Genomic DNA, 24618 nt, shown 5'->3' on the forward strand with positions numbered 1-24618 from the left:
GGGTTGGATAAGGAAATTTGAAGTGTGATGAAGTGACGTAAGGCATTACTATAAATATCTAGCCTCTGTCACGTCGGTTGTATTTAGGATTCCGCCGAGAGGAGGATCTGCATTCTTGGGCTTTCTCCCCTCCTTCAACGATCCGGATTATTCAGGTTTTCCCTACCGATCAACCAATCTAGCGCTTGCTTCGAGTGGGTGAAACACGAACAGGTATTTATATTTCCGCTTGTCTTTTAATACTTTGATCCATCGTTTAATTTTCGGAGAATATCTTGGGCTATCTCGTGGTTGCGGCCACGGATTGTAAATTCCAGCTGGCTGGCGTGAACGACCTTGAATTCTCGGTAGGGCTTGTGTGAACAGCCCGCCTTTGTCTTCGTAGTGCGCATTATGCCGTGGTGGATGGAACTGACTACTAGACATTTTGTCTTGTGTCGAAATTACTATAGAAAATTGGCGGGCAACTGAGAATATGTCTAAGTATTGTATTTCCCCGAAGTATACATGGCGATCGCTGCCGAACAAAGGCAGCTGTAAAACTAGCGCCGAGTGCTGTGAGGTCTAGGCCTCCTGAAGGCGGGGGTAGTGAGCGCCGCGGTCTATTCATAATCAAATTTGGAGGCGCTCTGACACGCCGAACGCCTCCCAGCGGCGCCGACATCTCTGTGGGTTTTCCAGTAGGAGGGTGGGGGTGAGTTACTATATTCGCGTAGGTGTTGTGGCGTGTTTTTTTTTTTTTTGTCCTTTGCCCTGACATTCTAATTTCGGTAAACTCTTATAAACTTTCATGTCAATACTGCAGCTAGTAACCACAATCAATGGCAGGATTTTGAAGGATTACTTTTCCTAGGAGGGATGCAGTACTGCTCATTTTCTAGTTTAACTTTCAATAGTATGCAATAGACCTGGTTTAGTTAATTTGAAGTGGCATTTAGTATCCCTTAATGGTTTTTGTGCTTTGTCTTTTAAAGATAAGACATGGCTCGTACCAAGCAGACCGCTCGTAAGTCTACTGGAGGGAAGGCGCCAAGAAAGCAACTGGCGACCAAAGCTGCTAGGAAAAGCGCGCCCTCTACTGGTGGTGTGAAGAAGCCTCATCGTTACAGGTTGGTTTTGTGCCACACAAAGCACACGGGTGCTTTTACAGGTTTAAAGATGTCTTCTCACATGCTTGCATGTGAAGATTAATCTTCACAGATAATCTTCAGCTTAATTGATGTGCAAATTAACTGTGCTTCCCAACGCCAGGCCTGGAACTGTGGCTCTGAGAGAGATTAGGCGTTACCAGAAGTCAACAGAGCTGCTCATCCGGAAGCTTCCTTTCCAGCGACTGGTCAGGGAAATTGCCCAGGACTTCAAGACTGACCTGCGTTTTCAGAGTGCTGCGATTGGGGCTCTCCAGGTAACAAGCGAGCAATTGGTGTAATGGATGACTCTATATTGCCTGATTATTTGACACATTCCGTTGTTTCAGGTGCAGTGAATACAAAAGCAATTTTTTTTCTTTCTCTCCATCAGGAAGCCAGTGAAGCATACCTTGTTGGGCTGTTCGAGGACACAAACTTGTGTGCCATTCACGCCAAGAGGGTGACCATCATGCCCAAAGATATCCAGCTGGCTCGCCGGATAAGAGGGGAGAGGGCTTAGATGGCACAATTCGGATGCCCACAGAATATTTATCATGCTTTTATCTACCACTTTGGACGTTCGGTTTCATTCATTTTTTAAGAAGATGTCTTTAAAACGAGAACAATGCCGCTGTAATTATCATTCCATTTAGTTAGATGTGTACAGCGTGTCACGTGGGTCCTGTGCCATAGGATTAAGGTAGAAATGGTGCAGGGATTTGGTTTAATAGTTTGTGGTTGTCAGACGAGCTCTTTGCATGTAATGGGTCGATGTAAGTACATTAGATGTTGCCCTTTAGGTGGTCAATAGGAATATGGGGGGTGTTTTGCGCTAAACCGGGTTGTAAATCCCTTCAAGTGGCCCTGGGATGGATCTGTGCTATTGTGTCATGGTGTGTGTATGTATATAGGTGTCTGTTTCCCTCTTCCAGCCTCTAGGGAATCTGTCATAGCAGGATCCCTCATGCAATAATCTCCACTTGAGTTACCCAGCATCACTTGTGCGGTGTTAGGAACAAAAGTAGGGGAATGCAAACATTGTGCAGACTTGTTGTATTCAGGGCTGCTTTTTATATTTTTCCAATGTTAACTTTGGCAGCTACAATTATGTGTTACATTGTCTTTCTATTAAATTCCTTTAAAAAGTGTGCTGTGTTCTGGTTAGCTGAAGTTTATGTGAACCGATTGCTTTCTGCTTTAAAATGCTGCTTCATTCAGATTTTTTTATGGAGCAGTGCTCCATCTAGGGTTTCCAGCAGCAAGTGAGGAATGGCGACGGCTACCGTCATAAACACATGAGGGACAGACAGTTTTAGGTGATTGCGAACAGCAAGTAGTTAGTTGGTATAGTATAGCTAGTATACAGTATAGCGTATTGAACTCGGACCTTCAAAGTTGCCAGTGGGGAGGTTAGTGTCTGTTCGGCCATCTCAGACAAACCCCTCTGTGTGCTTGAAACCAATGGCTGCAGAGAAATGGAACGAGTTATTTGCCACTCGGAAGATTGCTGAAGAGGCTTAGTTCAGAAATACACCTATATGTGCCTCTGCCGGCTATGGGCTCGTTCACAGGGTCACATACCTATCCGGGTGACGATGGCTTCGCATTCCTCAGCAGATCCTGCTCGCATTGCCAAGCAGCTGAAGCTTGGTGACTGGGGGGGTTCTAGGCAGTCTCTGTGATGCAGTAAATTGTATTCAGCCAGCATCTTGCTTCCAAATTCATCATAAAATAGACCCCACCACCACCACCAGTGTTTAGCTCTCAGATGAAAAATTAGTGTCACCTAAGGAGTACATTGCTGGTGGGTGTATGAGGTAGGTATCCCAGGGAGATCTGCTTCTCTGCAGCTTTTATATTTCTTTGTTTCTTCAGTACAATCAAGTTTTATAATCACACCAACTGGCTGCTTCTCTGTGCTAGGTTGCATAGCTATGTCTGCTGTGAAGTTTTTCCAAATAATTTTCCCTGTGACTATGATGACATTATTCACAAATGTTCTCTGTAACCACAGTTGCTACATCAAGTACATGGGACTGTAGCTCAGCAGGTCATGGACCTGTGGCTGTGTCCAGAAGATTTGGGGCTCTAAACCTGTGGCAGAATAATAATCATCACTGTGCTCCCAACTGCTCAAGGGATGCTGGCCAGACCTGCTCTGAGCACAAGGTTTCTGCACTTGCATAAAGCATCTGCTAAAAGTTACTGAATGCTGTATTGGTGCAGTTCAATATGTACTGATGAAATGACTACTCCAAGTGCACCTTTATAAAAGCGCAGTAAGATGATCTTGTTTTTCCTCTCCTGCAAGTGTGATACAGATGCCGTGTGATACAGATAGTGAATACTATTCAGGTTCTTTTACGGCTTTCGGTCTGGTTGAGTAAATTTGTGGTCGTTTATGCTTAAGTCCGACTGAATGGACAGGAACAGCCTAGGTTTTAAAAAGCTAGCAAGAAGCACAATTGGTGATCTCAACGGAGGAAGCACTTTCCTCTCACAGAATCACACCTTCACACTTGCCACCCATGACAGATACTCACGCGACACAGAAGGCAAAGATCGTATGGTCTGATTGGCTGTATCTCCCCACACAGGAAATCTCTGGGTAGTGATACTGGAAAATCTCCTGAACAGAAGAGGAAGACAGATAAAAGAGATAAATGATAGATGTGTAATTTGTATGACAGATGTAAACAGTGTACTAATGTGTGCTTCTAAAGAGTATGTGTGGGGGGTGTAACCCTGCTCCGCTTCATGTATTCATGTCTTGCCTCTTTTTTCGTCACCAGCTCACTGCAGTTCCATGGGGACTCAACCATTTAGAAATAAAAACAAGCAAAAGGGCTTTGCTCCTGATTTTGGGTAAACACATCCTGGGTTTATTTATCGGAGGCCCCCAGTGGGCGCACGTGCCTGCCTGGCGGAAAAGCGCTCACTTGTTTCGTCGTCTTCTCCATGCAGGTCACATGTGTCTCCTTCAGGTCGAACAGCGCCGCCTGTGGGAGCAGCTGACAATGAATAAAGCCAAACCTGAATCATCACATGAAATGAGAGCTGCAGCTGCATTTAATGGCTGTTAGCGTTTGCATGAGCTTCCTACCTCTTTATGCTGCAAAGATTCATGCTACGTGATACAGACACGCTTTCACTAAATACGCTCATGGCTTGGGAGAAAAAATATTATCAAAGGTGTATGGACAGGGATTCGGATTAGCAGTGTATACTACGATGCCAGGGAATGAAATATAGCTGCCATTCTGTCTGAAGCATTTCTGTAGAGCATATTATCAGTCTGCTCTTTTTTGCAGGCATAAAATGTGGTCTGACATGCATATAGTGGTTTAATAGTAGATATATTAGTGTGATGAGGCCCTTCATGAGATTCTGGCATGTTTGTTAAAGCCTGTTAGGTGCAGATCAGCTGTTATTACAGGATACAGGTGGTGCCCGGTTACCCGTCTCCCCCCTGCCTTGACTTATACCTTTTTGGGCCGATTCTGTTCCAGGACCAGAGCAATCCCGTGCTGCAGCACTTCCTTTCCCCCATACTGAAATGCAAACCCAGTACAAACACAATTTGCTACATACGAACCTTGAACTATGGTCTCTCGTTGGCAGTGCACAGAGAATAAAGGCAGACGGCACAGACATGTGCGTTTACCATTCCGACGCTGGCCTTTCCCAAATACTGCACGATGTACACGATCCTGGAAAAACAAAGGAGCACGACTGAGATGCCACACACGAGGAACGTGCCACCATGCACCGAAGTCCCCCAGTCGCTAGATAATGAGACTGACAGGAGTCCCGTTCCTCACCGCCCATCCCTCAGGCACTGGGACTCCTGTCGTGGCGGGGGCAGGGAGGTGGGGCGCAGCCACAGCGACGGATGCTCCCGCTGAAGTTCCTGCAGGAGTCTGACCACGGGCCGGTACACTGATCCGTCCTCGGCCCTCCATCGCAGCACACGCAGGGACAGCGGGGCGCCCCTCAGCTGTGCCAGCACTGTGCCCGCCTGTGTACAGAAAGGGGGCCTCCTGTACCGGCTACCAGGTGGATAGTTCAAGTCCATTACGAATGCCAACTAACTCCAGTTCAGTCGGGCCATTGTATGCGGTCAGATATGGAGTAGATATGATGTAGAATAACATCAACAAGACTAGGAACTGAATCTGCAGCAGCACAGTACTATTAAACCAGTTCCCCTTGATCTGATGGCTTCAAAGTCCTCTCAAAGACTCAATCTGAAGTCCAGTAAGCAATAAAGTGGCTGAATAATTTTATCCTCCTCCTCCTCCTAAAAAAAACATCCTGCTGACTACATAACTCTTGAGGAGCGCTGCCACCCTCAGCGACACCCCCTCAACCCAAAGAGGGGCTATTAACCAGGAGGGTAACAAGCCACAACACAATCAATCTGCCTTTAGTAGATCTAGACACTGCCAGAAATGCAGTCATTGTTTAAAAAGGAGAGATTAGTGGTCTGCACCAATGAGAAAGCTGCTATCTGGACACCGTGCCAAAACCGCAGCGGACATGGCTTTGAGGCACCACATCTGCACCCCGCTTTGCATAATGAGGTTTTCAGTGTTTTCACAAGACTGACATTCCCCTCTGAATGCTGTTAAATTATCAACGGTTCCCGCGGCCTGCAGGACCAGCCGAAAGAGTATTAAAAATTAGTAAGAATTACTGCCTTTTCAAAGTGACTGAGGTCGCGGCTTGCAGCCAGCTGGAGTCTAATTGCATAAATGACTATAAACGCGTCATTTCTGTCTGAGTACTTCACATGTGCTTTATGGTCGAATTCTTTGCCTATGGTATGTAGGGGGTGTCATCTGAGCTGAGGCAGCATGTATATGCGGGTGCAGCTGGTGACTCTCCCTCACCTGTCTGTTGGAGGCGTTCCTCAGAGATATCCCGTTGATTTCGTCGATGATGTCACCGGGCAGCACACATCCGTCTACCTGCGCCTGGCTGCCCTCAATCAGGTCCAACACGAAGACGCGTCCACCAAGGTATCTGACTCATTGAATGGGGGGGGGGGCAGTTATATACGGCTGTTTTGGTACTGGGGACACTTGAAAAGAGGAAGGAAGAAGACTAGAACTAACCTGAGTACCATTCCCAGTTCCCGGCATGGTACTATCTCATAAACATCACACACCTGGAACATACAAAAACAAACATCACTCTCTCCCTCAAGTCGACATACAGACATCAAACAAAAAACCCAAAATCAGATGCATTCTCAAAAGCCTCCTTCATTGACGCAAAGAGAGATCAACAGCATTTTAGCAATTCCAGTGGAATCATTTCCAGGGACTGGGGTTGGTCCAAGTAGCGAAAGTATCTATTAACTGTCACACAATGGGTAATGGCTGCCTCCACAAAGTAAAAAGAGAATTTACCGGCAACAGCCAGCTGTCATCCAAAAAGCTGCAGTTCTACAGTAAAAGGAAAGAATGGGGGTGAGTGGCGCTAAATTCCATCACTTGGTTTTACGGTATAGAGAAGGGGCTAGGAGATAACTTTTACCTCAATGTTAAGGTTGAACTCCAGTTCAGAAAGGACAAGCAGTAAAGACAGGAATGGTTCTGGAGAGCAACATAGTTTCATATTTGTAAGTTTTAAAGTAGCAAAGTAAAGTAAAACTATTCACAGATACCTTTAACTGCTACAGTTTCTAGTGTACAAAGAAAACTTACCCATAAATTCATCATTTCTGACAATGGAAATAGTAGGATTGTACCACTAAAATAAGACAGAGAGTTATAATCATTCAGCCGTTCAGTTTTGGTCTTAATTTACTATATTTTTATTCTATTATATTTTTATTGTATTCTGACTAATTGTAATGCTCCTAATCCAACGATTAAAAGTACAATTTTCTCTAAATGCAGTATAAAATATAATTTTATATATATACAGGCAACACCTTTTCTTGCTTGTGTTACTGACCTCCAACAGCTTGCTTGTGTGTGAAAGGTGCAGAACTACACTTCCCAGAATCCTTCTCTTAAGGGCCAGCCTTAGGAAATACCGCCCCCTGCCTTGCGCTGTCAACAGCTTCTTGCAAGCAGATGTCTGTTCCAGAGCCAAAGAGATTAGGCTCAGCCTGCTGAATGGGCCAAATGAGAAATTTATAAAAGGAAGTGAATATCTCGATCCTAGGGGAAAATGTATGAATATTTTAGAATGTCCATTTATCTGAAACTTAATGTATTGTTGGGGTAACATTCACTGAGATTATGAATGTATTTGAAGCTTGCAAAAATCTAGTCTCTAATTCATTTTTCAAGGCAAGTAACTACTGATTCATCAATGTAATGCCTGAAGTGATCCTCTGCTTTCGTTAAATACAAAGAGGAAAACCCGCATCACTGATTATCCTGATTCCTTCTGCTCACCTTCCACAGGAGTCCAGCTGAGGAAGCTGATCCACACAGTGCCAGTAATCCCTCTGCACAAACCCAAGGACCGGCTCTGCGGATCCCACAAGGCACCATTACTCCTGTCATGAAGCTCCTGCCCGGGTTTATGTGAGCAAATCCCTCCTACCCAGGCACTAAGAACACTGTCTGTTGCCTTATTGAACATGTGCCATGGTTGCGGAAGGTTTAAACAGTAAACAGAAAAGTCTCCAGATCCTTTGATAAATGAAACACCTAATGCATCTTAGCTAAAGGTGCCCTTTCAATACTGTCAAGATACCCAACAGGAAGTTTGCTGACATCCTGTCACAGATATGCCAGTTCAAACTATGGGAATACTCTATCAGGAAACACTACCAATCACAGAGTATGACAGTAACAGGCAGGCATTGTACCAGAATGATAGAGAGGGGTTTTGTTTTAGCCTGCCAATGGACATCAGTCAACATTCATCAGCCTGATCCTTGGAAACTGTGCAGTGACTCAGTCCATCTTGTTATTTCAACATATCTGTCTGACTGCATATAGCAGTGTTTCTCAAACCGGTCCTTGGGGAACCCCAGACCGAACTTTCTTTTCTTGCTCCTTCTCAGCTCCAGGTAGGACGGGAGTGGACGATCCGGCAGGAAGCCGGGATGGAGCAAAAACATGGACTGTCTGTGGATCCCCGAGGACCGGGTGGAAAAACATTACCATATATGGTACTACCTAGAAGTATATTACACATTCAAACCTAAAATCAGAAGCCATCATCCACCTCATCCCACATTATTCATCCTGTGGATCTGTCGCAATAAAAATGAAAACACAGTCAATAAGACCTCATTACTCAGAGTGTGAAAGTGTAACTTGGGCTGTGTTTTGTTTCAGAGCTCCTGTCTATTGCTACACCCTCTACACCAATGAATGGCAAGCAGCCAGTAAGACCGCACCTTTCCAGGCTCTGGTGCGCATACGAAAACTCTTTTGTCCAGCCATAATCAGGTGTGGCCAGTTGTGCATGCTTTGGAACAGAATTTTAGAGTGAACTAGACTCGGATTTATTATTGAGGTGTTAACTGATCCTCTTTGTTGAAAAATATATGGTAAATTACATATAAGCACATAACAGTGAGAGAAGTTCTTATTGGCCATAGGTGGAAATTAGCGGGAGAACATTTCAAACTGGATTTAAGGAAGCACTTCTTTACACAGCGTGTAGCCAGAGTATGGAATAGTCTTCCTGATAACGTAGTGCAAGCTGAATCCTTGGGTTCCTTTAAATCAGAGCTAGGTAAGATTTTAACAACTCTGAGCTATTAGTTAAGTTCTCCCCAAGCGAGCTCGATGGGCCGAATGGCCTCCTCTCGTTTTGTATAGTTCTTATGTTCTTTCTTAAGTGCTTGAAGTGGACCATTACTGTCTGGTACACAGTACCAGCATCACATTGTCTTTCTGTTCAGAGTACTGGCACCTCTCAATATCTGCTGGTACTGAATAACAAGGGGAGCATCTGCACTTGGTACTGAATAACAAGGGGAGTACCTGCACATGGTACTGAATAACAAGGGGATTACCTGCACCTCGTACTAAATAACAAGGGGATTACCTGTACCTGGTACTAAATAACAAGGGGAGCATCTGCACTTGGTACTGAATAACAAGGGGAGTATCTGCACATGGTACTGAATAACAAGGGAAGCATTTGCACATGGTACTAAGTAAGAAGGGGAGTAGGAGCACCTGTATATCAGAGTACATGTACATATGGATCTGCAGAACACTCACGCTGAAGGCCCTTGCGAAGAACGAGCTCCAATAACTGGCAGCAAGAGGACAGTTGAGGGTTGGAGTCTGTTACTGCGCCCCCCTCTGATTTAAGACTGAGAATACACACTTTGACAGAAATATTAAGCATCGTTAAAGACAGAATTTCACATATTTATGTCATATTTTATTATTAATATATTTTTTTGAATTACTTAATAACGGATTCAACTAAGATTGAAGGAGATCACAATACATCTGCAAGGCTTAGAAGGTTACTCCAGCTACAAAACGTGTTTAATAACTAAAACGCAACAATAAAACACAGACATTTTTAGCATATAAAAAGTATTTTTTAGATTACCTTTTAAAATTAAATTACGGTTCTTTTTAGTGCTAAAATCAACGGAGCACAGAAAGAGCATCGATTGTTTTTACCAAAAATGCATAGTTAATGCGTCCTATATGGTTAACCTACTGCACGACCTAAAATCCAGATTTACCTATGAACGTACAAATTATGTGGAATTTAAGATGTAGTCGCTATAAATCTTATTATTGTGTGTAATAGTTGGTATATTAATCATCATACATAGGTAACATTTTTCAGCAACAAAGCAATCTGTTATGTTATATTAACGTACCTTTAAGTGCGCTCAATAGTGGATCTTTAGTTGACATTTTCGTGCCCGACACGGTAGGCTGATCTTAATAGCGACCAAACTGAATGTGCGCCACCCTTCCGCAAAACCAACATACCGTCACTGTAACTTTCACTCCCCTCCCTCTATCTGATCATATAAAATATTCCTTTGTTTACATGTCTGACTGATCATGCGTTCCTGTTTCTTCGTGTAAGTGATGACACTGCTTTCATTAAAATGATACGAGTCGTAGTAGTATCTATGCTGTAGCAAAAAAAATATAGTCGGATCAAAAACGTTGGCATTTTGGCAGCCCCTTGTGGACAATAATAAAGCTATAATTTTACTACAATCATCAATCCTGTTTGTATAGTAATACGTGTAATTCTAAGATTGACCACACATTGGCTCAAGTTGCATTGATAATCTATTTTTTGCCGTGATTTACAAACAGCATATAGACTCTACGTATATTGAATTACATACTATTAGCGCTTATATTAGTATTCGTTATTTTATGTAACAAGAAAAATCTTATTAATCAAACTAATTAAGGTAGGAGCATAAAATCCACAACAAATATGGCCGCTGTCGCCGTCCTCTTTCGTGTTTTAGCCGGAAATTGCCGAATCACAATCGTGATTCACAGGCTTGTATGTAAACAAGGTCAGCCCTACACTGCAGTGCATATCACAGGCTGCTGGAAAGGCAGAAGTTGGTTGGTCTTCGTGAACACCTGTGGCAGAAGTCTGCGGACGCTGATTTTTCTTTAGGGGTTCAAGTAAGTAATGCTTTATATCGTGGTGGAAGCTAGCTGTTATTTTGTCAAAATTGCTTGTGGAAAATTCTATAGTTTAAAATCGATTGCATTTTTCATTGATTCAGGTACAAAAATGCCGAGCCAGTTATGCCTGTGGCATGATCTGCAATTGTGCACGACGTGCGAATAGCGGACATGTGAAAATACATTTATATTAAAGACTAGCTAAGTTAAAGGAAAATGTTCTATTTCTCATGAATTTATCCTGTGTCCCCAAGTGCCGTGAAAGCCAGTCACCGTATGTTAACTGGATTTTTGCTGTTTTCATGTGTGAGCTCTGTAGCTTAATAATATTGATCTGTATTACAAAGGTGCATGTTTACATGTCATACCAATGTTTTTGCATAACAAACATGAATACATACATAAATATCTGTAGGCATATGGGTGTATATCTGTTATGTAAAAAGTCCCGTGTTCCGTGCCAACCTTAGACTGCGCAGTGTTTTCGCAAAGCCTTTTTACGGTCGTCTCCACTACACCTTCACCGCGAGCGCCTGCTTATTGTCAGCCACCTATTAATTAAATTTGCACTTTTGAAATTATTGTGCCGACAATTTGTTTTTCAGAATTAATCAAGTAGAAGAAATGTATTGTTTTTCTCAACCCTCCAAAATAACAGGTATTTTTGTTTTCGAGAAGTTAAACGGTGTTTACCACGGTCATGAATTTTTTATTCTCACTTTTTAAATATTTAATTTCTCGCAATTTTTTCCCCATGGTTCCTTGACTGTCATTATGTAACTTCTACTAACAGTCTCCAGCCTACTTATCTTAATGGCTTATTGTGCATGTGCTTGCACACAAGTGTCCCTCCAGTCCATCTGTCAGCAGTGACAGTATTTCTTACGTTTATGAAAGGACTTCACTGAGGAGTGACAAGCCCTACAAACAGAGAGCCCTTCCTGGTGATTTGCCTGTGCTACGTCTCCCTGTGTGGCCACTTTAAGTGTGACGTTCAGGGGTTTTGATGAGTTTTCTTAAGCCAAAGTCTAAAAAGATTACTTTCACTCTTTAATCCACTGTTCGAGGTGGGTAATATAAAACAAAACACTGCAGTGTAGAGAGGTTTGGAAATACTGCTTGCTTTATTGTAGGTCTTTTGTGTATGTGATTGTTTTGCAAAATTTTTTTTAAAAATGTTTAATCATGTACGAAACAAGCAATGACATGGTGTCCTTGACTCCTTGGTCATGGGTATGACTGTTTTGATTTGGGACATTGAGCAGAAGTTTGCAGTAAAGTTTCTGTTTTGTTCATTGTTTAATTATCAACTTGTCTGCCCTTTTTGGAATGCAGATGTGATCTTATTTTATGGAGCAGGAAACACCTTGACCTATTTACATGAAGAAAGGGGTTATGGGAAGGAGGTTAGGGGTTGCTCTCTTATGCTGCTGATTCAATCTCACTGCTGCTGAAAGAAGCGATCTTATATGCTGGTTCAGGTCTCCTTGGATTGTTTTTTTTTTGTATTATTTTTGCTAAAATGCTGCAGAACAGCATCTATACAACATAATTACAGTACACCACCTCTCTGTCCATCTCTGGTGTGTGTGTGTGTGCGCGCACGCACGTGTGCGTGTGTGGGGGGGATTGGGGGATTAGATCTAATGCTTCCATTTAAATGAGCCCATAAACAAGCTCAGCGGCTCTGCAGAGTGACGGTCAAAGCAGTGCAGTGCAGTGCAGTGCAGGGCTGCATGTGCTCCACGCCACTGGCTCTCGCACCGCTATGCCCCCAGCCGTCCGCATTCCAGCTGTTGTGGAAAAGTTCCAATCTCCTTTATGGATTTTTTTTTTTTAAGGGCTTTAAGCAGACAGCTGCCGTGCAGTGGGGCCCCGGGGTGATGCGGAAAAGGCTGGGGAGGTCGCAGATGCTGTGAGAGGGATGCAGTGAGGGAGCCCACTGTCAGCTTGGGGTGCCGCTAAGCTGCGGTTTTGCTGTTGTCTGTATTTTATTTCTAGGAGGTCCACAGAGCTGCCAGGATGATGAAAGACTGCTTGCATTTTCTCGTGGAGCCGGCCAAGAAGCTCAAAATCCGTCTGAAGGTACGAGGCAGCCAGTGCCGTCTCCTTATGAGCCGCTGCGTTATCAAGCGTGTCGCAAGGCGTTTAAAGGCAACGTGTATGAGGCTTCCGCAAGTCTTTTTCAGAAGACCAAAATATGCGTAAATCCCTCTGTTCCCTGCCAACAAAAGCAAATGCTCCCGTGAAACCATGCAAACCCACTTTCATTTATGTATATCTGTAGTGATGAAATCCATACCTAAGTAGGTAACGTTACACATGCAAATGCTTCTGGGAGCTGTAGGTCACTTACTGCGAATACTTGAAATGCTAAATAATTCCAAGGCCACATTCTCACCAACCCTCACCTCCCCCCAACTCTCCCAAGGTGTCTTCTCCTGTTTACCTTCCCCTATGTCACCTCTGTTTCTCTGAATTTTTCAGGAATCTCGTAAAAGAGCAAGGACTGAAAAGAAGGCCCCCCTTCTAGAGAGTCAGCTGTTCATCATGGAGCTGGCCAGGGAGCTGAACCGGGTGTGCCAGGTATACACACACACACACACACACACATGTAGGGTAAACATATCCTTATGGGGACTGCTCATTCATTTCAATGGGAAAAATGCTAACGCTAACTATGACAACCTTAACCCCTACCCTGCCCTAACCATAACCATAAGTAACCAAACAAAATACAAGAGTTTTTGCATTTTTAGTTTTTTCATAGCAGTCACCGATTTTTATAAAATAGAGTTTTCCCTTATGGGGACCAGGAAACTGGTCCCCATAAGGGAAAAAAAACGGATATTTATCACGTTATGGGGACCTAATGTCCCCATAAGGATAGGTAAACCCGCTCGCGCACACACACACACACACACACACACACACACCACACATGGCGACGCATTTGGACAGGACCGCTGACGCAGTGACAGTGACACATGGAGACATACAGCTCAGTCCTTACATTTAATTCTGCTGATGCCGAGTTCACACCCACGCACACACTCTGCTTTGGGCAGGCGGCCTCCTGATGCACAGATGCTGTTTTTCATCAGAAATCCGATGTCCTCGGATATATCTGGACCTGTCAGGACATCTGGCCCCCTTCCATGTGCCGTGCCTTCATCTTCGACTGGGCCTCGGTGCTGGAGAGTAAGGTGAGCGCGCTGTGCCGTGCGAGTGCAGCAGTGTGCATCTGGTCACCCATTATTCAGGTAGCGGATGACGGCTATTAGCACTGAGGGTCAAGAAGAACCAAGGTCAGATGTGGGTCACGTTCCTCCCAATGGAAGATAAATATCAGGCCATAATGCACCTTCTATTCTATCGTCAAAAGAAAAAATTATGGAAATGATTTTGCGTGAAGCCCTGTTGGGAGAGTGCCAGAGACATGTGACATGTTGTGTTCAGCAGAGGCCAGTGCCGGCAGGTGAATGGTCAGACCAGTGCGACTGGAGGGGGCAGCTGGAGCGGGATAGCGAGCAGGATGTGGAGACCTCCAAGAGGACCATCCAGGACTGGAGTCGGGAGCTGAGGATGCAGTCAAAGGTTAGTAGCTCTGCCTACGGCGATGTGCCAGTCAGGGCCAGATACACCTTGTCACAGCCACTAAGCAGGCCCACAGCCAGAAATAAATTCAGGGATGGGTTGGTAGACTGCACCAGATTGGGTGGGTGGGGGGGGGGGTTCTCGGTAGATTTTGTCCGGGCCCCGTTCTGCCAGTCAGGCCCTAAGCAGCTGCTTAGTTTGCCTATGCCTAGATCCAGCACTGTTGCCAGTTCAACCAGTAAAAATGATTAACCTGCCTTTATTGATGTGTATTGGAAAAAGTGCAGTTCCTGCCAGAAGATGCCATTTCATTTCATTTTAATAACAGGAGAATTTTCTGTTTAATATGCATTATGTTGTATTGCGCCGAATTGCATGCATTCTTGTTACGTGTTGATATGCCCTTGATGTATGGCTTTGTGGCCTTTGTGTTAATACCGTATCGCCTGCGGTAAATGCGAGTTCAGGGGTGGGCGATGCCAGGCAGCCATGGTCGGTGTTGGTACCCTTCATTTTCCTCTGTCGCCGTTAATTGCTTTTTGGCAATACTAGGTTGTTAGCTGTCTCCTGGATCTGAGCGTTTAACACTGATAATGATTTTGGTGTCTAACTCTCATCCTACATTCATTCATCTCTAAGAGTACTGACAAACCTCTAGAGAACGTCTAATAAAATCTTACTTCCCTTACATTCTCTCAGCTTGATATTCCTTCTCTTTCATCCTGTCTCCTTCCTTATCTCCCTCTTAAATCTCCGTTTTAGTTTAAATTAATCTTATTTTGGATTAATTGCGGATAAAATCGTATTTGAGTAGACATGCAGGGGAGCGAAAGATCAGTGATTCTGGCAGCACAGAGATGCTGCACTGGTCCCTGTCATTTCTCGAGGGAGTTGCATAGTAATTCTCCCCGTCTGTGATTGATTGATTTGGACTGCGCTGTTGGCAGCTCGTCCCTGGGGGGCCGTCCTGCCCAACCTGCGGGATCCCATTTCTCCGTCTGGTGACTGTGCACTCAGAGGCATCTCTACTCCCGCCCCGTCCAGCGTAGCGTGTGGCCGGGGGAGCCGGTGGTGCTGATGCTGGATGACCTGGAGACACAGTGGCGGAAGGGGCGCGTGCCAAGCCTGCTCTCTGCCATGGAGCTGGTCATGTGGACCCTGCTGACGGACGACCTGGAGAAGGTAAAGGTTTCTCCTCATCTCTGTCCCTGAAACACCAGAGCCACACGCAGGGTATAAATAGGTATGACAGCCAGGCTTACTCGCATCTCATCCTAACCTTATTTCAGAAAAATCCATTCATTTTACTGGGCCGTACTCTCACACACTGTACTCTGCAATTACACACCTCAGCACCTGTTTATGCACCGTAGGCAATTCTCTGCACTCTAGGGCTTCTCTCCCATTCCTGCACTATGTTTGCCGTGCTACTACCCTCCTCCATTGAGCAAATGCTCAAACAGTCAGTATTTATTATTAGTATTTAGTTCTTTGCTTTAAACCAAAGTTATGGTTGGTACTTTGGTCGCAAATGCTTACGTGTCTCCCAAACTTCATAAATATTTCATAATACTCTTGCGTGAAACATTTTATGTCATCAGTCCCTTCTTCAATTCTTTCAGAATTTCCTTGAACATCCATTTCTTTGTACTTCCTTTGTACTTTGTGGTGCTCTGTCATTGTAGAATGACAATAAAGCTGAACTGTATTGAAGTACAGTCATACTTTCCTGTCTGCAGGATTCTGTCCCCCAGCTGTGGTTCACCAGGAAACAAAGGAGTCAGAAATTAAGTGAGTCTCGAGTTCATCTGTCCATATTCAACGCTGCCAATGCATGCAAGTGTTTTGTTTCCTCCCTCTGGTTACCTGGATGCTTTCTGGTGTCGTGTCCCTGTCTGATTAGCCAGGCTGGAGGTGGAGGTGTTAGCGAGTTGCCTAAACATAATACAGTGGTGTTAGTAGGGAATGTGAATTGTAAAGACTCTATGAATAGTGACATGACTCATTGGTCTCTTTGGGTATATCCTTCCAGATGCTACCAGGTACATTCCTCACAATGGTAAGTCACATGCATATCTGATCATGATCATGCTAATGTCTCTACAGGACTCTGTAGTAGTAAATAAGTTCACCTCGTATTCGTTGTGGTTTTGTTCGTATTACATTTATTTAATTTTTAATGCAGAAGATTTCACTACATAGGAGGATCCATTATGGAATATGTAAACATGAATAGAGGGATACCATGTGCTTAATACATTACCCATGTTGTTATACTTTATTATAACATCTCTGCTTTCCTCATAGTCTGGAACTGGATCACTGAAGCAGCAGGTAGCTATTATTTAAAAAATTTCTGGTTTCCTAGTTGGCGATGGTTTTGAGGTTGCTAAGTAGCGTCACAATCTTACCTGCAGTGGAGGTGACCCTTGACCCAGATACTGCGAACCCGGACCTGTTGATCTCCCACGACGGCAAGCGCATGCGCTGCGGCTTTGAGAGGAAGGAGGTGCCCAACTTCCACCGGCGCTTTGACGGCTGGTGGTGCGCAGTGGGCACACAGAGCTTTGCATCCGGGCGGCATTACTGGGAGGTGGAGGTGGGCGAGAGGGACTGGCGGCTGGGCGTGGTCAAGGAGTCGGCACTCAGGAAGGGCTACAAGTCGCTGAACACGGAGATGGGCTACCTGACCCTGCGCGTGGAGAGGGGCACTGAGTTCAAGGCGCTCACCGTGCCATTCAGCCCTCTACCCTCGAGCCTCATCCCCCGTAAGGTGGGCGTCTATCTCGACTACGACAACGGCCAGCTGTCTTTCTACAATGTGGAGAACCGCTCGCACATCTACACCTACAACGAGACCTTCACCGAGAAACTATACCCGCTCTTTGGCACCGTGGAGGTTGCCAAGGGCTTGGTTATCAGGTCGGCGGGGGCCAGGGGACACTGCTTCTGCCCTGGCCCCTGTCTGTGGGGCTAAGCACTCAGCCTCCTTCATTGGCAATGTTCCATAGCTGGATGTATGTGACCTGTATTGCTAGCCGGTGGTCCTTAGCTATAAATGCAGCATGCGTTTCGCATGCACAGAGCTGCGCCATCGCTGCACTCGACCCTATTATTCCCGCTTGCTAGAATGTCTAATAAGCTCACACTGCAAATTTCTGTCGGTCTAAAAGGAAAAATTGTCATGATACAGTAGCACTTGTCCACTGTTGATCTTGCAATAATGAAGCACTTTGTGTGATTAATAAATTTATCAAGTGATAAAAATCATTTGCCTTTTTCTTTATTCCCTTTTTGATACGTGTAAGTTGAGTATTTGCAAAGTAAATGCATAAGTATGTTTAGTACATTACATAGGGTGACCAGATAATCCATGCCAGGGAGGACACAGTTAGGACAGGATTTGTAAACTACCATTTTAATTAACATGGCCTGGATTTCACTTTACTCACTTTCACTTTTCAGTACCGAGTTCTTGCTGTGTGCTGATTGGTCAGGCTCCTATAATCATGCATGTGTCATTAACATTACTATGAAACGGCGGGATGAGTCTTTCAATCAAGGAAACAAACCAGTCAAACAAAAAGAACCGAAATATTTAGCCAAGCATAGGACCCTTTGAAGGTATTTCGTAAAGCCCGAAGTAGCTCAAAGTGTCCTCCCTGACATGGATTACCTGCTCACCCTAACAATACATAGGTTTACAGAAGGATTTGAAATATAGATTAGTGTTATTACAACTAGAGACGCCAAACACAAATTAAGAAAGTCTGTTGCAAGCATAAAGCCATGTTTATTAAGTGCAATACATCTGAAATGCTTGACAAAGATAAAAAAAATATTGATGCTAGTTGATGTGTATATATTATGTAGCTCTTTCATAAAAACCAAAATGTAGAGTGTTGGCATGCATGTTAAACTTTGGAGGTTTGAAAAGTGAATGATAAAGACTTTAACTTACCCATTTATGTTTGTTTCATAATATACCCTTAATATACCCTTAAATACTTGAAAAAAATGTGGATGTGTGAAGACATTTTTAAGACATTAAATTGCAGAGGAGAGGGGATACAGCCCTAGGCCATAGCAGAACATTTGCGACGTGACCTAAGCACCAAAGCATGGCCTAAGCAGAGAGTGTCGCATGTCAGGAGTCCAAACGCAGCTGCGCATGTACGTGTGCACATGGATACAACTGAAGGATTCGTCTGTTAGTACAAATGAATGATGATGATCATCATTAAAGCACAGGAACCCCTCATCTACACAGCCAGAGGAGCATAAACAAACATATAAGCATTAGCCATAAAACTCTGCTCAACATGAAATATAATACTTTATATACAAACACAGCAGTTAAAAGCATTATGTTCTTTATATGAGAAATTTGGAGAGTCTTACACTAATGTAAACTTGTTTTTAAAAATAAAGGAAATACCATTAGCAGTACATATGCCATTTATACACATAAATTGGCTTATTTAAATGAAATTAAGGGCTTCTTTGTTTTAAGGGCTTTGCATGGCTTGCCATTCTGTACACAACTCCCTTTGTTTACAGATAGGGAAAGATTTAAGTGCAGTTTGAGTATGAAACAGGATCTGTGATGCAGTTGGATAACAGTCAGCTGACTGTCAGCTGTGTGTTTTGAAGCTATTTCAGGTTCCGCACACCTCTGCACCTGGCCCAGGTTCCCACATGAATAATCCAACAAGGAGAATGCCAACGATAGAGACCCATGTTTTATAATGAGCTCGGCATATCCCACACCACCGTGACAGACATTCTGCTGAAAGACGACCACTTACGTGGCCTACGACGCCAACTAAAATTCTTTGCCAAGCAACTGCTCTTGGCTTTGTTTTTTTTTGTTTTTTTTAAAATTGTTAGATAAAAAACAAGATTTGTTTGATTTGCAAGAGAAACAGCAGAGCAGGTACAAATGCAGAAGTTCATTGTCTCGTGTAACAGATTTAAAAAAAAAAAAAAAAGATTCAGGGATTCACGACTTGCTCTTCACTGAGGTCTCAGGCCTCAAAGAACTTGTCCACCTTCTTGGTCATGCTGTTGCCCGCCGTCACGGTCCTGGTGACCACCTCCTTGGTGATGTGCCGGGTCACCATGCCGCCGGTCTCCACGTGCTGCGTTGTGAGCTTCATGCCGTCTGGGCAGGGAGGCATGAGAGTTACGTTTGCGTATGTGGGGAACTAACGCGCTTCTCAGATGGGAGCGTCTCTCGGCGGACGTACCTGAGAAGTACGGGTCGTTGAATGTGGTGTGAGTCACGTTAGTGCGAGTGTTTATCTCCCCCGGAAGGTTGAAGACTTCTCGGCGCGTCATCGCCTGGCTGCTGCACTGAGACGCGTTACCTGAAACAGCAGGAGAATGAAAGTCCCAGCGTGAGCATCAGTCTGAACCAAAGCAAGCAGAAACAATTCAGTAAACAAGCTTATTATTCTCTAGGTCTCAGGCGAAGCTCCACCGACTGTCAAACAAGCCTGAACCAAATATGCAGTTATGGTGAGGGTGAGAATCTATTGGCAATATACCTCCGTCCTGTGACTCGATAGTGATGATGCCCTCCCTCTCGGGGCCAAAGCCCAGCGTGGTCCTAGCCTGGACCTTGAACTTGTAGGGCACATTCTCAGTCAGGTTTGACACCGTCAGACTGGTCTCTGCATTGTCGCCGCTCACCTGGAAGGTCCGCATGTCACCTGAGTTGAATGAGAGGGAGAGACAGAGACAGGGAGAGAATGTTCTCATCAAACAGCAGTGTCTCCTCCAGAATCTATCCCTCTGCATCATTAAAGGTACAGCACAGTCCATACACCTAAGTAAAAAGACATAGACTGTGCTCTAGACCCACCTCCTCCATGCAGCTGTTCGCAGGTGACCACATAACCCAGGATGTCCCCATTGGGCTTTCGGGGTTTGTCCCAGCTCAGCCGGAGGGCATCAGGGCTCAGGGCCGTGAAAACCAGAGGACCAGGGGCACTGGGGGTGCTGAGAGTGAAAGGGGATCCTGGTGGGGGGAGGGCAGAGGAGGTTACTAGAGGCGTGGCTTCAGAGATAATCTAAACCAGTGTTTCCCAACCACGTTCCTAAGTGACCCCAAGACAGTCCATGTTTTTGTTTTGGCGTCCCCCTGTTGTCCATAAGCAGTCACTACATTAAATATTAAATAAACACACTCCTTACGTAGGAGATGCTGATGCAGCGTGTTCTGCTAACTAGCCGGCCCAGCCACAATCTTCTGACTCTAGCTATTCACTTAGTTTTTGAAACATCTGAGAGTATGGGGGTTTGAGGGGCCACAAAGGGAATTTTTAACTGGGGCCCTAAAAACAGTAAAACCATCCAAGGAAACGTGGTGAAGATTCTGACCCAAATGCATGGGTTGAACATGTTAGAGACAAAATCAGTGGAATGGGGGGGGGGGGGGGGGGTCACCTGGCATAGGGCTGAGGGGGCTTCGAGGATCAACAGCAGACTCTATGGTGATGACTCCCTCTCTCTCGGGTCCCCAGCCCTCCTGGCTCTTTGCCTTCACCTTGAAAATGTAGGACTGATTGGGCAGAAGGTCCTGTACCATCACAGAATTCTCCATGGACCCAGGAACATCCAGGCGCTTAACCTCGCCTACAGGAGGTCAAACACAGCCGCAAGCAACAATTAGCACAGTTCCACTGCAGCCACGATTCTGGATTCCAGATTCTTTATTCCAGATTCACTTTTCTAAATACAAAAGAACATACCACCATCCTTGTTTCACAATTTTGTACATCCATTTTGAATAGCAGGTCGGGGAAAAAAACACAGGAAAATAATACTTTACAGCTAACATGACAAATGACAGACAGCTCTTAGTAAATAAACAGCTGGTTTTGTTGATCATAGGAGGATGTGTTTATGAAAAGGCAGCTACATTAATATTCAGGCATTTTAAAGGCCAGTTGGGGCAGCAGAGGTGACTTAAATTCATGTATATATGTATTTATGGCATAGTTTAGTTTATGAACAAGACCACCCATTTCCCAAATAACTAGGGATATGTTCCAGAAAACAGAAAGAGTGTGGTGAAACAGCCCCCCCGCCCCCCCACCCTGGTACTAACCTCCGTTGAGCAGCTGGTACTGCACGCAATACCCCAGCACCGGCTTCTCACAGTGAGGCTCCTGCCAGCTGACCTTCAGGGCGGTGGGCCCCAGCGCCGAGAATACCAGGCGCGTTGGCGTGTCGGGAGTGCCTGGCGTGAGCCTGGGGTCTGTGGCAGCAGAACGTGGACAGGGTGAGAGGGCGAGGGAAAAGGCGAGGGAGGGACGGGGGTAGGGAGGGGGGCAAGACGGGACACGGGTGCTGCCACACGGAGGCGCGTGTGCTGAGGCGTGCTATGCAAGCTCACATGCACGGGAGACAGGACTGCACAGCATGCACGTGGGGGGGGGATTGAAACACACACACACAGACACACGCAGAAAACAGTGGTAGTAACCAGACAGCGGCACACATTCACACTCTGGATTGCAAACATAACTCAGCAACACAGAGCCCAGCCATGACCCTCAGTGCCTCCAATCTGAATAGAAGATAGATCAGGAAGACCTCCCAGAGACTCCACGTGTACGAAGATAAATGTCCTATAAAGACTACCATTGTATTCAAGCATTTACCTCGCTAAGGGAAAAAAAAAAAAAACGCCATATTTATGAGGTTCCCGTGAGTCTTTTAGTGAAACAGGAGGCCGTGTAGCGTATCTTCTCAGAGGGGGCGGGGCAGGGTCAGGCTGGGCTGTGTGCACTCACCCTGGAGCACCCTGTCCAGGTTCTGCAACGCGTCAGCGACATCTTCAGACTGCGTACGGGCCCTGAGGCCGGGACCGGTGCTGTAGTTCACCAGCGTCCTGCTGTAGCCAGAGCCACCTGAGAGAGCAGAGGGGGGGGGGCAGGGAGGGGGAAGCATCACGGGGGCGGGCCTTAAATACAACAAGCAGGGGAACGGGGGGGGCCGAAGCGGCTGTGAGAGCGGATGCAAGGAGGTGGAGGCGAGCGAGGGGGGGGGGCTGGGGGTGTCAGAGGGCGGCAGCGAGCACTGGCGGCCTTGCGAGGCGCGACTGGCGGGCCATGCACGCATTCACACAGCGTCGGGGAGCATCCTGCACACGGTCCATGGCAAACCCCCCCCACGGTGTTTACAGCTGGATTATACCACCACGCTGTGCGATTAAGGGGTCAGAGGAACGTCAGGGAAGCACTGACTCGTCAGTGATTGGTCAGCAGACACAAGTTTAAGGGGGATCCTTAACTTCTGAAATAAAGTTAATATACAAGCTTCTTCGGTTACACTTTACTTAAGGCCATGTTTTTAGTAATTTAGAAACGCATTCATAACAAATAATAATGCATTCATAAAGCATTATAAACGTGGCTATAAATATTTATCAAAAGGTGTAACACCTTATAGCCATGTTTATTATGCATTATGAATGTTTTATGAAGCTTTCGTCTATAGTGCACTTCAGATACCTTCATAATGCAGTATAAATCCTTAATGCTTATACTGACCATTATACCGCATTATAATGGTATCTATTGTGCATTATAGATGAGAGCTTCATAAGGCAGTCATAATGCATAATAAACATGGCTATAATACTTTATGCCTTTTATAAATATTCATATAGTCATGCTTATAATGCTTTATGAATGCATCATTATTTGTTACGAATGTATTTATGAATTACTAAAAATATGGGCTTAAGTAAAGTGTAACCGCTGATTATGCTGAGTGTTAAGGCCCTTTCTGTGGAACTTCACCATAGATGAGTGAGTGCAGAGGACATCAGCCATGGGGGCTTACGGGCTGCAGTCAGTGTGGAGCATTTTAATACTGGCCCACACTAACTCGCAAGGCTTACTGAATGTGACTGAGACTGTCCTTCCTGAAGGGAAGAGTGAGGTGGTCGAGCTTGGATGTCAGTTGCCCCCGGCAGTGAAGCCACGCTGATGGTACCTATGCTCCCAGAGAAGCCGCCAGGTACGTCCACCATGACGATGGAATCCCTCACGCCGTCGCTGTCGTAGTAACCCCTCTCCGAGCGCTTCCTCAGGACCACCTCCTCGGTGCGAACCCCTCCGGCGGTCATCATCTGCTGCCTGCGTGAGAGGGAGTTCCCTGAGGGGTGGAGGGCGAGAGAATGGCAGAGAGTAGAGGGTGGTAAGCGAGCCCTAGTTGACAGAGGTGAAGCTGGATCAGCTGCTGCAGTATGAGGGAGGCGGGACCAGCCGGATGCCCAGGAATCCCCTGGGAATCTAAAAATAGTCCCGGCTGAAATCTGCATGATTAATTTGTGGAATTATGCGGCAAGCTTCATTTCTACAATATATTTCCAAAAGCTTGGAATGTCTAGGATTTGAATGGGCACACAAGGCAATATCGGCGTATAAAATGACCCCAGGTTCAAGGCGTATCATTCCAGCAACACATTCATTCAAAGGCTTCAATTTTGATAATTCTGTCATCTATATTTCAAATATTACCCAAGATTTTGTGAGATAATCAATTTAATCCCCAAAATTATACCAGTGTGTGTTTTCAATATTTTCAATATATACCAGCTGTTACAACTGGAAAAACAGAATGTATAAGGCAACAAACTGTATATTAATCACTTAAAAAGCAAACACTGGAAACTAACAATGTCTCACAGAGCATAACATGGCCGAAGTCTGTATTAGCAACAAACAGTATCTGGAAATGGCTTTCTTGCTCAGTGCAGGAATAACAAAAGGCCTTGATCTGATGGTCCAGTAGCCGGGAATGTGATACGGGTGCGGAGAAGCATGTTTGTATCTCAAGTCATGTTATAACTGCGTGAGAAGGAGGAACTGTTCCGGGCCTACACACCTGCGCCAGACAGATAAGTGGTGGTGGTCTGCATGGTTGCCCCACCCATCCCATGGGGGGAGAGAGGCGAATAGATGGAGGACGAGGTGGACAAGTTCCTCGTGGCGGATCCCGGCCCTCCCGGGTATAACAGGCTCTGCTCCCACTTGCCGGTCATGGTTGAATCTGAGAAGGAGAAAACCAACAGGAAACAGGTTCTCCACGATGAGCCTGAAAACACGGAGGGGGACCGAACATCCCATGGACTCCATTGCCGGTCCACGCCTCTGCCGCCGCAGCACCGCTACCCCCTGCGCTCGAGTGCAATAGCGGAAAACCAGAAGCTTCCTCCTCCCAGACGGACTCCGGCGGAGAGGGAGAGAAGGGGAGAGGCGCAG

At 45.4% G+C, this 24618-nt stretch overlaps 4 protein-coding genes across 8 annotated transcripts in view; 2 read left to right on the plus strand and 2 right to left on the minus strand.

Moving 5' to 3' along the window:
* The first annotated feature begins 63 nt into the window (after positions 1–63).
* LOC111856711 (histone H3.3A) lies at positions 64–2278 on the plus strand. Its single transcript, XM_023836896.2, has 4 exons — positions 64–213; positions 975–1109; positions 1252–1405; positions 1522–2278. Exons 2-4 carry the CDS (start codon positions 982–984, stop codon positions 1648–1650), a joined length of 411 nt encoding a protein of 136 aa, XP_023692664.1. The 5' UTR covers positions 64–213; positions 975–981; the 3' UTR covers positions 1651–2278.
* On the minus strand, positions 1613–10318 carry LOC111856709 (uncharacterized). 2 transcript variants are annotated; one of them, XM_072712229.1, is made up of 16 exons: positions 9958–10318; positions 9335–9442; positions 7544–7619; positions 7095–7254; positions 6842–6887; positions 6672–6730; positions 6545–6580; positions 6248–6300; positions 6023–6155; positions 4952–5148; positions 4795–4840; positions 4616–4681; positions 4070–4141; positions 3674–3759; positions 2712–2806; positions 1613–2595 (listed from the first exon to the last, which is right to left on the minus strand). In XM_072712229.1, exons 1-16 carry the CDS (start codon positions 9992–9994, stop codon positions 2561–2563), a joined length of 1305 nt encoding a protein of 434 aa, XP_072568330.1. In that variant the 5' UTR covers positions 9995–10318; the 3' UTR covers positions 1613–2560. The 2 variants fall into 2 exon arrangements, with proteins under 2 accessions (XP_072568330.1, XP_072568331.1); XM_072712230.1 differs by having other exon boundaries at positions 4070–4129; positions 9958–10317.
* A 283-nt stretch (positions 10319–10601) lies between these two features.
* LOC111856708 (erythroid membrane-associated protein-like) lies at positions 10602–17608 on the plus strand. Of its 2 annotated transcripts, none has more exons than XM_072712232.1 (10): positions 10602–10738; positions 12743–12826; positions 13229–13327; positions 13846–13947; positions 14201–14338; positions 15383–15520; positions 16078–16129; positions 16371–16397; positions 16646–16672; positions 16756–17608. In XM_072712232.1, the coding sequence occupies exons 2-10, from the start codon at positions 12764–12766 to the stop codon at positions 17313–17315; spliced, it is 1206 nt and encodes a 401-aa protein (XP_072568333.1). In that variant the 5' UTR covers positions 10602–10738; positions 12743–12763; the 3' UTR covers positions 17316–17608. The 2 variants fall into 2 exon arrangements, with proteins under 2 accessions (XP_072568333.1, XP_072568334.1); XM_072712233.1 differs by having other exon boundaries at positions 14204–14338.
* Positions 17609–18115: 507 nt separating this feature from the next.
* The window catches only part of itgb4 (integrin, beta 4), a 30359-nt gene continuing 23856 nt past the window's right edge, over positions 18116–24618 (minus strand). For 2 of the 3 annotated variants that reach the window (XM_072712231.1, XM_023836868.2), the window contains exons 34-42: positions 24242–24406; positions 23348–23509; positions 22141–22257; positions 21453–21602; positions 20789–20977; positions 20205–20360; positions 19888–20052; positions 19588–19707; positions 18116–19502 (exon numbers count right to left, since the gene is read on the minus strand). In XM_072712231.1, the coding sequence (XP_072568332.1) occupies positions 19366–19502; positions 19588–19707; positions 19888–20052; positions 20205–20360; positions 20789–20977; positions 21453–21602; positions 22141–22257; positions 23348–23509; positions 24242–24406 (1361 nt within the window). In that variant the 3' untranslated portion in view covers positions 18116–19365. The remainder of the gene's footprint in view (positions 19503–19587; positions 19708–19887; positions 20053–20204; positions 20361–20788; positions 20978–21452; positions 21603–22140; positions 22258–23347; positions 23510–24241; positions 24407–24618) is intronic. The other variant, XM_023836869.2, reaches the window with a different exon arrangement.

Source organism: Paramormyrops kingsleyae, chromosome 5 (genome assembly GCF_048594095.1).
Source record: "Paramormyrops kingsleyae isolate MSU_618 chromosome 5, PKINGS_0.4, whole genome shotgun sequence".
In the NCBI taxonomy this organism is placed as follows: domain Eukaryota; kingdom Metazoa; phylum Chordata; class Actinopteri; order Osteoglossiformes; family Mormyridae; genus Paramormyrops; species Paramormyrops kingsleyae.